This window comes from Rousettus aegyptiacus, unplaced genomic scaffold (assembly GCF_014176215.1).
Source record: "Rousettus aegyptiacus isolate mRouAeg1 unplaced genomic scaffold, mRouAeg1.p scaffold_m13_p_4, whole genome shotgun sequence".
NCBI classification, from domain to species: Eukaryota; Metazoa; Chordata; class Mammalia; order Chiroptera; family Pteropodidae; genus Rousettus; species Rousettus aegyptiacus.
The window spans coordinates 112,027,991-112,042,461 of record NW_023416307.1 but is presented as its reverse complement, the minus strand read 5'-3'; the positions used below and the strand labels follow the sequence as shown (position 1 = coordinate 112,042,461).

General features: G+C 35.0%; 1 protein-coding gene across 14 annotated transcripts in view; it reads right to left on the bottom strand.

The window, feature by feature from the left end:
- DNAH12 (dynein axonemal heavy chain 12) overlaps positions 1 to 14,471 on the bottom strand; it is a 185,285-nt gene that overhangs the window by 37,492 nt on the left and 133,322 nt on the right. For 12 of the 14 annotated variants that reach the window (XR_001595223.2, XM_036218452.1, XM_016131609.2 and 9 more), the window contains 3 exons: positions 5,837 to 6,051; positions 5,036 to 5,228; positions 3,562 to 3,754 (listed from right to left, as the gene is read on the bottom strand). The exons of the other annotated variants lie outside the window; for them this stretch is intronic. Coding sequence is in view for 11 of the 12 variants with exons in the window: in XM_036218452.1 (XP_036074345.1) it covers positions 3,562 to 3,754; positions 5,036 to 5,228; positions 5,837 to 6,051 (601 nt within the window). In the remaining variant the exon portion in view is untranslated. The remainder of the gene's footprint in view (positions 1 to 3,561; positions 3,755 to 5,035; positions 5,229 to 5,836; positions 6,052 to 14,471) is intronic. 14 annotated transcript variants of the gene reach the window in all.

The window sequence follows — 14,471 nt, the reverse complement described above, 5'->3', positions numbered from 1 at the left end:
CCCCAGATTGGGGGCCACCATAGGATATTACCTTCAGACACTACTGTTTTGGCTCTCCTGATATGAAAAACAAACAAACAAAAACAAAAAAAACAAAAAAAAACAGTACACCTCAACAGAAAATAATTATCATCACATTCATGAAAAACTAAACCCATTCCAAGGGAAAGGTGCCTAGGCCTTTTGAAAGTCTTCTACTCCAAAGCTCAGGTGTATTTGTAGCTTGTGGTAGGGAGCAGCAGAAGGATGGTGAGAAAATAGTGAAATTTTGATTAGGATTTAAAATTTTTTAAATTTCTCTAATATTAAGATGTTCTTAATTTATTGGTGGGCCAAGGAGGATTGAAAGTTCTGTAAATCAGTGGGAGGGGAAAAAATGGCATAGATGATAGAGGCTCTGTTCATTCCTCTGGTAACCAAAGCAAAGTTGTGATGGAAACAAGGAGCAAACAGCAAGAAAAATCTCCTGGGAGCTAGATGAACAAGCCATACAAATAGGGAGAAGTCTAAGAAATCACCTTGCAACAGTAGGAAGTAGGAAGGGACGAGGATATGAGGCTGCCCGAACCTGAGCTACTGAATAAGATGGAGGCAGTGGCAGCTGTAGCGGCAGCTACAGACCCCTCTTAAAGGGGCTGTGTCCCTGAGCGGACTTCCATGGTGACAGACCTTCTATCTCTGAGTACCAGTGCTGGTTTGGCTGCTCAGGGACTTACAGGGCGACACTGAGTTGTCAGAGTGAGAGGTGTGGTGAGGCTTTCTCCCCCAGCAGAAGTGCCAGCGGTATCCGTTATGCCTCTGTTGAGCCCTTCCTGCTCCCAGTGCTCAAACTCAGTGCCACCATAGCAGAGGAATCAAACTGGATAACAGAGGTTGCTCTGCCCAGATGATTCCCTGAAACTCTGCCTCCTCCAACTCGGGTCCCACCCAAGCCATATCCAGGTGTATCCTCAACAAGTCAGGTGCTCCTTGCTGAGCAGCACCAAGACACACACTGGTGGCAGCTGGCCTTGGTTTCTGGTGTAGCCTTTTGAGGGAACTATATGCACAGCATCTGAGGATTACTTGCTAAATCTTAACAGATGGCCCTGGATGAGTAGAGGCTTGGGCTAAATTTGGCCTGCAGCTGAACCCCTCTCAGGACGGTGCCACTGGACACCTACTTCACAAAGCCACACTAATAAGACTGGGAGACTTAAGGTCTTTGCTTAGTACATAGAAACAGACACAGAAACGCAGCCAAAATGGGAAGACTAAGAAGCAGAAACCATATGAAGGAACAGAACAGAGATCCGGAAATAATGGAGTCGAGCGATCTAACAGATGCAGAGTTCAAAACACTGGTTATAAAAATGCTCAATGAACTTATGGGAAGGGTAGATGAATTCAGTGAAAACTTCAACAAAGAGATTTTAAAAACATAAAAATGGAAATGAAAATCATAAAAGGGAACCGGTTTGAAATGAAGAACATGTTATATGAGATGAGAAGTATAATAAACAGAATAAACAAAGGAATAAACAAAGTGAATAAAGAAGAGGATCAAATGACCTATATAGAGAATGGGAAAGCCAAGGACACTCAATCAGAATGGCAAGAAAAAAAAGCCAAGTCTATAATAATAATAATCTAAGGAGCCTATGAAACACTATTAAAGATAAAAATATCTGTGTCATCAGGGTACCTGAGGGAAAACAAGATTTTGAATAGCTATTTGAAAAAATAATGATGAAAACTTTTTCTAACTTGGTGAAGGAAACAAACATAAAACCTCAGGATGCTCAGAGAGTCCCCAAAACCAGGAACCCCAAGAGGCCTACACCAAGACACATCATAATTAAAATGTGAAAGGTTAAATACAAAGAAAGAATATTAAAAGTGGCAAGAGATAAGCAGATAGTTACCTACAAGGGAGCACCCATAAGGCTGGCAGCTGATTTCTCAAAAGAAACTATGCAGGACAGAAGGGCTTGGCACAAAATATTCCACAGGATGAAAACCCAGGCTCTATAACCAAGAATACTTAATTCAGCAAAGCTATCATTTAGAGTTGAAGGACAGATAAAGAGCTTCCTAGACAAAAATAAGCTAAAGGAATTTATCGTCACCAAGCTAGTATTACAAGAAATGTTGGAGGGACTTCTTTAAGAATAAAAAACATGTATCAAAAACAGGAATAAAGAATGGTAACTACTACATTCTTATCAACAAGTACCTCAAATGGAATAGAATTAAGTACTCCAACCAAAAGAGAGAGCGGCTGAATGGATAAGAAAACAAGATCCCTACATATGCTGCCTGCAAGAGACTCACTTCAGATTAAAAGACGCACACAGACTAAAAGGAAGGGGATGAAAAAAGATATTGCCTTGATGGACCTAGAGGGTATTGCATTGAATGAAATGGGTCGGATAGAGAAAGACACATATCACATGATTTCACGTACATGTGGAATCTAAAGAACAAAATCGACAACAACAAAAGCGGAAATAAACTCATAGACACAAAGAATATTTTGAGGGATACTAGATGGGAGGAGAGTGGGGGAGAAAAAGGGAAAGAGACTGAGAGGTGCAGGTGGATGGTTGCAGAGTAGACATGAGGATGTAGAATACAGCATGGGAAAGATGGTTAATAATGTTGGAATGAATGTGTGGGGGAGAGGAGGGGTGCTAGATTTGATAGGGCGAGTACTTTGCAAGTTGTGTGGATCTCTGATCAATATGTTGTACAGCTGAGGCTGGTGTGTTGTATACCAACTATAAATGAAAAAAAAAAAACTCATTGAATTATACACTGTAAAAAAAAGAAAAAGAAAGTTCTACAAATCCATAGTTAACCTACAGAAGTCATTTCATAATATTACTCAATCGTGTGAGCTTAGGCCTCAACTACTCTTTCTGGGCCCTAGTTTTCTCAACCATGAAATGCAAAAGATGACTGATAGCTAAGGCCTCTTCTACTATAACACTGTAGGATTCTATTTAAAAATATGGAATATAAAAATGCTATTTGGCTGTGATAGATGAATTTACAATTAATAAAGTATTGGCTATGGACCACTTGTCTTCCTTCTTCTACCTGCCGCCCTCAACTCTCATACCTCTCTCTCTGAAAAATGACTAGGCATTTTCAGAAGAACATCCTTATTAGTTCCTAGAAGCACTTACTGTCCAATTAACCAGCAATTACCTCCACACATCTTAAGCTGCAACCAGGGACAGAGGCAAGCCAAATTCTCAAACTCAAGTTTTTAGGTGAAGAGTCAGTTAAATTTGGATGAACCTGATAGCTTCACTTACCTATACAATAATAAAAAACATGTTTTTAAAAGTTTCATTCTAAATTTATTTCTTCTGTGTAGAGATACCACATAGATTAGACCAGATTTTGACTAACTCAACAGTAAGATATATTCTCTTGTGAGTTTAAAATTAGTTTCTATGTTTTTGTATTTTATGAATTCTTTTACTTTTCCAGTAAGCCTAGTACAGCACTTTATTCAGGGACTAGGAGTAAACTGAAATCTTAATCAAAAAATTTCTAGTATTCTCTTTTCACCTGCTGCTTCTTTGTTATCTCATTGGACATTATTTTAGCAGAGTCTAAGACTTTAATTGCACTTTCATCTTCTAAAATGTTCCCCTCTGAAGATGACAATGTTTCCAAAATTTTTGTCTCTATATCTTTTAGCTGTTTCTGATTAGCTGCAGACTGAAGAATAAGAGCATTTCTTTCCTCTTCTAATTCTGGTCTAAAAAAGATAGAAACATTTAGTTTAGATTTGTAGTATTTTATCTAAATTCATATCTAAAAATTAGATATCACAATTTTGTAGACATTTTAATAGTTTTGTGCACATGTAACACAAACTAAGGTGATTAATCTCTTTATCATAAATAAGGAAAAAAATACTCCCATTCAAATAATAAATTGAGAAATTCAAGCAAAAACAAGCATTAATCCTATGTGTGTAAAATGTGACAATAATCTACTATAGTAAGTCTAAGAATATGTTAAGTTTATCCCTGTGGCTTAGCCAGTTAATGTGAGAATAAGAACCATAGAAGAAACTCAGAGTATAAAGCTTATTTATTCCTTGGCTTTGTTCTATTCAGTCTCATTTTCAATCTCATTTTCAATAGCAGACATAGAAAGAATGATTTGTCATCCAACTGGCTCTTCAAGTAAAAGACAAAATTGGCATTTAACATATTAGTAAAGATGGTATGAAACGTCAAAATAACATAATTCACTGTTATAGAATATGTTATGACATTGTTCACTGTTGGATACTATACAAGTGGGATTCAAATACTGGAAGTAGCAAACACACCTCATGGTTACATATTTTCACTTATAATTTAATGTTATGTAAAAAAAACTACTTGATAATATTATATTAAGCTTCAAGCAGAATTAAAGATTTCCTTCAGGAAGCAATTCTTTACTAGCAGATCTTACAGATATATTTTCCTCATTAAAAAAATAACACATGCTAGTAATGAAAAAATACATGAATTATGAAAAAAAATAATAATTATCCATAATCTTAGCACCTCCAGGGATGATCATTGCTAAAATTCTATTCCTTCCCAATCTTTTTTGTATATATGGATATCCATTTATGTATTAACTTTTTTTTTACAAAATATTACCCATATCATATGTTGTTTAGTATCTCACCTTTCATTCTTATCCTAAGTATTAGTAACATTCTGTATATGTCTTTGAACGTGTTTCTGATTTTGTCCATAGTACACATTCCTAGGGGTGAAATTTTTTGCTCAATGAGATATAAGTCAGAAATTATGACATGTCACCTTAATTTACTGCCCATACTAAGGACCCAATATAACATACTTGACTTATAACTTACTTGTTATAGAATGGCTGTTTAAAGGATTATATATTATTTAATTTATAATGAAAAAATATAAAATTTTACAAGGTTTTGAAATAATCACATAAAAGTATTAATGGCTTACAAATATTCTTTTGTAGGCCATCTGGAAGCATCTAAGAAAATACATACCTCTCTTTTGCAACAACAATACCTAGTAACTGATCTTCAAGTCCTTCTGGAGTTATCATAAAATTGAGCAAAGACAGCTTTGTAGCCAGCTCTGGCATATAGTGTGGATTTCTCAGTTTTGTGGTAATATAAAACTTGAAGTCATAGGAGTACTCAATAATAATCTCACCAAGTCTGATGCAATCAACACCACCTATATTTCAGAAAACAAATGACTAGTAAGTAAGCCAAAGTCACACAGCTCTTTCCCCAATATTCAGGGCTTTTCCAGGTTACAAGTAATTTAAAATAGAATACAGGTGTGATGAAAGTCACAGACACAAAGGCAAATAAGCAATTGTACAGCAGGACTTATTAGTTCTAGGAAGTATAAGACATTTTCTCTGTTGTCATGGAGCCTTCTAAATCAAGATTCCTTTGGTTCTTACTTACAATTTTCAGTCATGATTCCAAAGTTATTTGTATATGACTAAAGCTCTTAAAAAGTACTTTGTGTGGCCCATGGTCAGAAGATAAAGGAATTTCAGCCTGGCTTCAACTTCTTTATGTTTTCTACTGAATAACAGTTTAGATAATAGTGGTTAAGGGAACGAAGGAAGGACAAGATATTTATTTTAGAATATCTAAGCAAAGTTCATTCCTTATTCCGAATTTACTTTCACACATAACAAAGACACAGAAGTTCTGAATTATTAACCAATATTATTAAATTTATGTAGTTCTTTTCTTGCCTCCAAGATAAGCCTCAAAGATAATGCAATCATTTTTCAGTTCTATCAACTAATATTAATTGACTTCTACCTTGTTTAAAAGTTTGTCTAAGTAGTAATGGCTCCAAAGATGGATCCAGTTCTTCACCAACATTTTCTAAAAGAAGCGGAGTTCCAAATTGAATACAGTTTTCCAGTGTTCTCATATAGTCTGAATCTGATAGCTTAATAACACTAAGCTGATTTTCTTTTTCAGAGTTTTTGATCCATTTATTGGCTTGACCTTGGGGGTCAATCATTAAAGGCCTAGAATATAATAAGAAAAATTCTGAGAAGAATAAACAGATGTTGGGATTTAAATAAATTTCTTTAAAAACAAATACAATGTGTTTCACATACATTATCAGTATTAATCTGCACAAAAGTCCTGTGAGAAAATAGCAAGAAGGAGTTTTATTCTCATTTACTTTTGAAATTAAAAAAAAATACAACTCAGTTTTTTAGCAACAATCAACTAGCACACCCCCAAAGACACTATTGGTGGTGTGAAATCAGCCCTGACCCCAGCTGCAGTATTTCTTGAACAAATCTTGGGGGTCTGTGGCCAAGGCAGACAGTGGCTAACCTCTGTGTGATCTGAAACTTTTACTAGTGGCCACAGGCTTAGCACTGGCACCATATCTGAATCTGCACTAACCTGGGCAATACTACTTGCCCCACTCTGGTGACTTGCTAGGATACCACCTTACCATATTCTCATACCACTCAAGGCTTTTTCAGCTGCTGAGTCTTATGGAGAGTTGGCAGGCAGCCTTAGGCCTTGGGTTCCCCTGGGCCTTTTGCTGAGCTTCCCCAGGCTTGGAAATAGTTGCAGCTGGCCTCAGTTCACAGGTGGCCTCTCCTATAAGCCTCCAGATCCAGTACAGACAGTGACCATCTGTAGATAGCGTTGTACCTTCTACCAGGCAGCCCTGAGCTGGTCACAGGCAGTGGCTAGCCTTGGCCTGCATGGGAGGCCCTTCTAAGGGGCTCCAGAATCAACACACCTGGATGCTGGCATCAGAACACAACAGAGCACCACCTGATTAACTCTACAATTAAAATAATATTCACAACAGGCATAAGAGCCTGCTGTGGTGCATCCCACTCCATGGGGTCAGCCCCCACACAGCAGCTCATACTCTGTGGGCATGGCCAATCCTCAGATAGTCAGCTTGAGAGTCAATTCCACCCACTGACGTTCCAATAGTAATTAAGGTTCAACTACAACAGAAGGGCACACGCAACTCGCACAAGGGACTCCCCTGGAGCACCAGCACAGGTGATCAAGGAGACTATACCACTGGGCCACACAGGACACTTATTACATAAGGCTGCCCAGCCAAGACTCAGAGACATAGCAGATCTATCTAATACATAGAAACAAACACAGAGAGGCAGCCAAAATGAGAAAACAAAAATACATGTCCCAAATGAAAGAACCAGGAGAAAACTACATAAAAAACTAAGTAAAATGGAGGCAAGCAACCTACCAGATATAGAGTTCAAAATACTGGTTATAAGGATGCTCAATGAACATAGAGGAAGAATAGATGATCTCAGTGAGAACTTCAACAAAGAGATAGTAAGCATATAAAAGAATATAGAACCATTGGGTAGGAGAGGAGTGGGGGAGATGGGGTAAAAGGGATTAAGTATGTAAATTTGGAAGTTATATAAATTACATCAAGTGAATAAAAAAAATTTAAAAAGTTGCCTTGCTCTCAAAAAATAAAACCTAAAAAAATAAAAAAACATAGAAATCATAAATAAAAGAACCACTCGGAAATGAAGAATACACTAGAAGGAAACAACAACATATTAGATAAAGCAGAAGACTGAATCAGTGATTTGGATGACATGATAGCAGGACATACCCAATCAGAACAGCAAAAATTTTTTTTAAAAGTTTGTAAATGAGGATAATTTAAGGGACCTCTGGGGCAACATCAAGCATAACAACATTTGTATATAGGGGTACCAGAAGGAGGAGGAACGGAGGGAGGGAGAGAAGGAGAGAGAGAGAGAGAAAGCACGTGCACAAGCAATTAGGCAGGGGAGGGGGGTGTGGACTGAGAATCTATTTGAAGAAATAATGACTGAAAACTCCCCTAAGCAGGCAAAGGAAATAGACACATAAGTCCAGGAAGCACAGACAGTCCCAAACAAGATGAACCTAAACAGGCCAACATTAACAAACATCATAATTAAAATACCAAAGGTTAAAGACAAAGAGAGAATCCCAAAAGCAGTAAGAGAAAGGCAGCTAGTTATTTACAAGGGTACTCTCATAAGATTGTCAGCTGATTCCTCAACAGAAACTTTTTAGGCCAGAAAGAACTGTCATGAAATATTGATAAAAAGCAAAGACCTATAACCAAGACTACGCTACCAGAAAGCCTATCAATTAAAATTAAAGGTGAAAGATAGAAATTCTCAGACAGGAAAAAGCTAAAGAAATTCATCACCGCCAAGCCAGTATTACAAAAAATGTTGAAGGGACTTACTTCTTTAAGAAGAAGAAGGTGGGGGTGGGGGGGGGGCTGGAGACATAAATACGAATAATAAAATCACAATAACTATGTACCTATCAATAATCACTTTAAGTGTAAATGAATTAAATGCTTCAATCAAAAGCATAGGGTAACTGAATGAATAAGTAAACAAGACCCATACATATGCTGTCTACAAGAGACCCATTTCAAATTGAAAGGCACACACAGACTGAAAGTAAAGGAATGAAAAAAGATAATTCGTGCAAATTAAAATTTAAAAAGCTAGGGTAGTGGTACTTATATCAGACAAAATAGACGTTAAAACACTTGCTATCATAAGGGCATTATATAATGATAAAGGGATCAATCTAAAAAGCGGATATAACCCTTCTAAACATTTATGCACTGAACACAGAATCACCTAAATATATAAAGCAAATATTAACTGACATAAAGAGAAAGATCAACATTAATACAGTCATAGTAGGGGACTTTATCACCCCATGGACACCAATGGAAAGACTGTCCAGACAGAAAATCAACAAGGAAACAGTGGCCTTAAATGACACACTAGACCAGATGGATTTAATTGATATTTTTAGAGCATTCACTTCAAAGCAGCGCACATGGAATATTTTCCAAGATGAACCACGTGTTAGGCCGAAAAACAAGTCTCAGTAAATTTAAGATTGAAATCATATCAAGCGTCTTCTCTGATCTCAATGATATGAAACTAGAAATCAATTACAAGAAAAAAAATATACAAACACATGGAGGTTAAATAACATATTACTAAACAATAAATGTGCTTCAATGAGATCGAGTAAGAAATCAAAAGTTACCTTGAGACAAATGAAAATGAAAACACAACGAACCAAAATCTATGGGACACAGTGAAAGACATCCTAAGAGGGAAATTCATAGCAATACAGGCCTACCTCAAGAAATAAGAAAAATCTCAATGAAGCAATCTAACCTTACAGATAAAGGAACTAGAAAAAGAAGAACAAAGCCCAAAGTGAGTAGAAGGAATGAAATAATAAAGATTAGAGCGAAAATCAATGAAATAGAATCTAAAAAAAAGTTACAATAAAAAAGATAGATGAAACAAAGAGCTGGTTCTTTGAAAAGATAAACAAAATTGATAAACCGTTAATCAGACTCATCGAGAAAAAAGAGAGGACCTAAATAAAAAAAAAAATCAGAAATGAAAGATGAGAAGTGACAACTAACTCTACAGAAATACAAAATATTATAAGAAAATACTATGAATAATTATACACCAACAAATTGGACAATCTGAAAGAAATAGATAAATTCTCAGAAACATATACTCTTTCAAGGCTGAATCAAAAAGAAACAGAAAATCTGAACAGAGTGATTACTAACAAAATCAAATGAGTAATCAAAAAACTCCCAACAAATAAAAATCTGGGACTGAATGGCTTCACAGGTGAATTTTGCTAAACTTTCAAAATATTTCAAAAAATTCAAGAGGAGGAATGGCTCACAAGCTCCTTTTATGAAGCCAGTATTACCCTGATTTGAAAATCAAAGACATTACAAAAAAATTTATAGGCAGATATCTTTGATGAACATAGATGCAAAAGTCCTCAACAAAATATTAGCAAACCAAATTCAGCAACACATTAGAAAGATCATATGCCATGATCAAACGGGATTTATTCCTGAGATGCAAGTTTGGTTCAATAGCTACAAATTGATTAATGTGATACACCACAGTGACAAATGAAAAGATAAAAATTATATGATCATATCAATAGATGCAGAAAAAGTGTTTGACAAAATCCAGCATCCATTTATGATAAAACCTTTTAGTAAAGTGGAAATAGAGGGAACATACCTCAACATAATAAAACCATATATGACAAAATATAGCCTATATCATAATTAATGGGGAAAAGCTAAAAACATTTTCCTTAAGATCAGGAACAAGACAAGGATGTCCACTTTCACCACTATTATTCAACATAGTATTGGAAGTCCTAGCTACAGTGATCACACAAGAAAATAAAATAAAAGGCATCCAAATTGGAAAGGTAGAAATAAAACTGTTATTATTTGCAGATAACATGATACTACATAGAGAGAAACTGAAAGATTACACACACACACACACACACACACACACACCACACACACAAACTATTAGAAGGGATAAGTAAATTCAGTAAAGCAGCAGGATACAAAATTAATATTCGGAAATCATAAGTTACACTTTTATATACCATAATGAACTATCAGAAAAAGAAATTAAGAAAACATTCCCATTTACAATTGCATAAAAAAATACCTAGGAATAAATTTAACCAAGGAAGAGCTGTACTCAGAAAATTATAAGTGATTGAAGAAAGAAACTGAAGAAGATACAAATAAACTGAATATATATTGTGCTCGTGGGTAGGAAAAATTAACACTGTTACAATGTCTACATTGCCAAAGCAATTTATAGATTCAATGAAATCCCTATCAAAATACCAATGGCATTTTTCACAAAACTAGAACAAATAATTCTAAAATTTATATGGAACCATAAAAGACCCCAGATAGCAATCTTGAGAAAGAAGAATGAAGTTGGAGGTATCACACTACCAGGTATCAAACTATACTACAAGTCTGCAGTAATCAAAACAGATCTGTACTGGCATAAAAACAGACACACAGCTCAATGGAACAGCATAGACCAGAAATAAATTCTCGTCTACATGGTCATTTAATCTATGACAAAGGAGGCAAGAATGTGCAATGATGTAAAGACAGTCTATTCAACAAATGGTTTTAGGAAAACTAAACAGATACATGCAAAAAAAATATGAAACTGGACTACCATCTTATACTATATACAAGAATAAACTCAGAATGAATTAAAGATTTAAATGTAAGACTTAAAACCATATAACCCTTTGAAGAAAACATGGGCAGTAAACTCCCTGACATTGCTCTTAGTGATACTTTTTCTGATATATCTTCTTGGGCAAGGGAAATAAAAGGAAAAATCAACAAAAGGGACCACATGAAACTTATGAGTTTTTGCACAGGAAAGGAAACTATTAACAAAATGAAAAGAAAACCTACTGTATGTGAGAAGATATTTGCCAGTGATACGTCTGATAAGGGATTAATATCCAAAATGTATAAAATACTCACACAATTCAACACCAAAAAAAAAATCCTATTAACAAATGAGCAGAAGACCTGAATAGGCATTTCTCCAAAGAGGACATATGAAAAGATGATCAATGTAAGTAATCACCAGAGAAATGCAAATTAAAACCACAACGAGATATCACTTCATACCTGTCAGAATGGCTATCAGCAATAAATCAAAAAACAACAAGTGTTGTCGAGGATGTGGAGAAAGGAGAACCTAAGTGCCCTGTTGGTGGGATTGCAAGTTAATATAGCACCTATGGAGAAGAGTTGGGAGGTTCCTCAAAAAATTAAAAATAGAAATACCTTATGAACCAGCAATTTCACTTCTGGATATTTTTCCAAAGAAAACCAAAACATTAATTCAAAAAGATATGTGTACCCCTATGTTCACTGCAGTGTTATTTAAAATAGCCAAGATATGGAAGCAACCTAAGTGTCTATCAATAGACAACTGGATAAAGAAGAAGTGGTACATATATGCAATGGAATATTATTCAGTCATGAAAAGAATGAATTCTTGCCATTTGTGACAACACTAATGAGTCTAGATGGCACTATACTAAGTGAAATAAGTCAGACAGAGAAAGGCAAACACCATATGATTTCACTTATATGTGGAATTTAAAGAATAAAATAAACAAACAAAACTAAAACAGACTCAGAGATACAGAGAAGAAACTGATGGTTGCCAGATGGGAGGGTTGTTGGTGGGATGGGTGAAAAAGGTGAAGGGATTAAGAAGTATAAATTGGGAGTTACAAAACAGTCATGGGGATATAAAGTATAGCATAGGGAATATAGTCAATAATATTATAATAACTACATATAGTGCCAGGTGGGTTCTAGACTAATTGGGGGATCACTTTGTAAATTATATAAATGTCTAACCACTATGCTGTACATTTGAAACTTATGTAAAATAATATTGAATGTCAACTCCAATTGAAAAATAAAAATTAAAAAACACACACACACATACAAAGAAAGCACTGGCCTAAGACCTTAGGGAAAAAATACAATTCATAGTTTCAGATATTCAAAATACGATGTGCTTTCCTCTTCCTCAGTGATGACGATGTCTCACTTTCCACTTGTATTCAGTACAGTGCATTAAATTATCTTTTAAAAATATTAGCACAGAAAGAAGAGTACTTATTCCATGTCATTTTGGCTTTCCCAGACATTCTGTTTCAAGGGATAAAATACCCTTTCCTTTGCTTATAAATAAGTTCTTTAAACAACTACTCCCAGATAACTGTGTTCTTTTTTCTTTGCTTTCCAAAAGACAAAACAATCTAATACTAGCTGCTTGGTTATCTTCTTTCTCATTTCAAATTGTATTAGAATCCCTTGAAAACATTTCAAAAAGGTCCAGACACTAGTTAAAATTTACTTTTGCTATCACAGCAAACAGAAGAAACATGTCCTGGAATAAGAAAATTATTTTACATATAACTGCTTAAAAACTGCCTAGTAATTAGACTACATGTACAAAGACCCTATTTAAGAGGACTTTTTCCCTTCTGTATATATGCTTATTCCTAGAAAAATACAGGAAAGGGAGGCAGAGGGAGGTAGATAAAGGTAAAGGAGGTCAAATATGGTGATGGAAGAAAATTTAACTTTGGGAGGTAAACACACAATGCAATATATGTATGTATTATTAAGATGTATAGTGGAAACCTATATAATTTTATTAACCAATGTCACCCCAATAAATTAAAAGAAAGAAAAATATAGTATTTGTTGTTTCCCTTGAAAAAAGTAACAATTTCTATAAATTAACATTTAATGCTAATCAGTGTTCTTGGTAATGCCCAAATCTATGTTCTTTGTAATGTGATAACTAGAGATTCTTTAAAAAAAAATCAAACTCCCACTTAATACAACCTTGTATAAATATTACAAATACAATTGGAATATTGAGTTGCTGTATTCATCAGAGAGAAAAGACCATGCCATGGTATTTGTATTCCAAGTGTACCTTATTGTTGGTGTAAAAATAATTCTAGCCTATATGTGAGATCCTTGGAAAGTCTGAAGAAAAAAGCATTATACATTTATACTTCTGACAGAGGTAGTAATTTTGGGGAAAACAAAGCATTACTGCTAAGTAGAGAAACTGATGTGTTAATAAACAATAATAAAGCAGCATAGTAAGTATTTTCATCATGATTAAAAAGTAAGCAAAGACAGAATTTGAGGTATTGACTTTCAATGAGGTATTTCAAGATGATAACTATTAAAAAACTAACATTTATTGAGCATTTATCAAGTGCAGCACTTTCTCACAACATTCCTATGAAGTTGGAATTATTATTATCCTTATTTACAGATGGGGCACCTGAGGCATTGAGAAGTCAAGTAAGTTACCAAAATCTCAAGACAGAAAGTGATAGAGAAAAATTTGAATCCAAATATCCTGACACTAGAGTCTGTATTGCTCTCAAGCAATGCGCAATATCAGAAAAAGATAAATCTCTAGAAATTTAAGCAAGCAAAAAAAAAAAAAATTGATTAATTATAAACTCTGGTTCTAGTGGCATGACAGGCTAAATGACCTGAAAATCCTCCAGCTACCTAGTACAGGTGGATAAAATATGACATTTAAAAAATACATAGGTAACATGCATTTAAGAGATATATATGTATATAATACATACATACAGAAAAGCACAGATGCCAGAAACACAGACAAAATTGAATTCTAGAGTAGTATGTGAGCTGAAATGATAACTAAATTTAGGGAGATATCACTTCTAATACTTTAGGGGTTCCTTGAGTTCAGATATGGTAAGAATTTGGAACTGAGACCCCTGTATTAATCTTAAACCCAAAAAAGCCTTAGTGAAATCACAGATAGAAAGGCTAAAAAAGTCCTAGTTAGAAGGCCCACATGTACGAGGCCTTCCTAAGACTAAGAATGAGAATAACAGAGAACCTCTACTCTACCCCCCAAAACCACCTAATATGGAGTACCAAGCAACAGCAATCTACCTCCAGGGTAAGAGCAAAAAT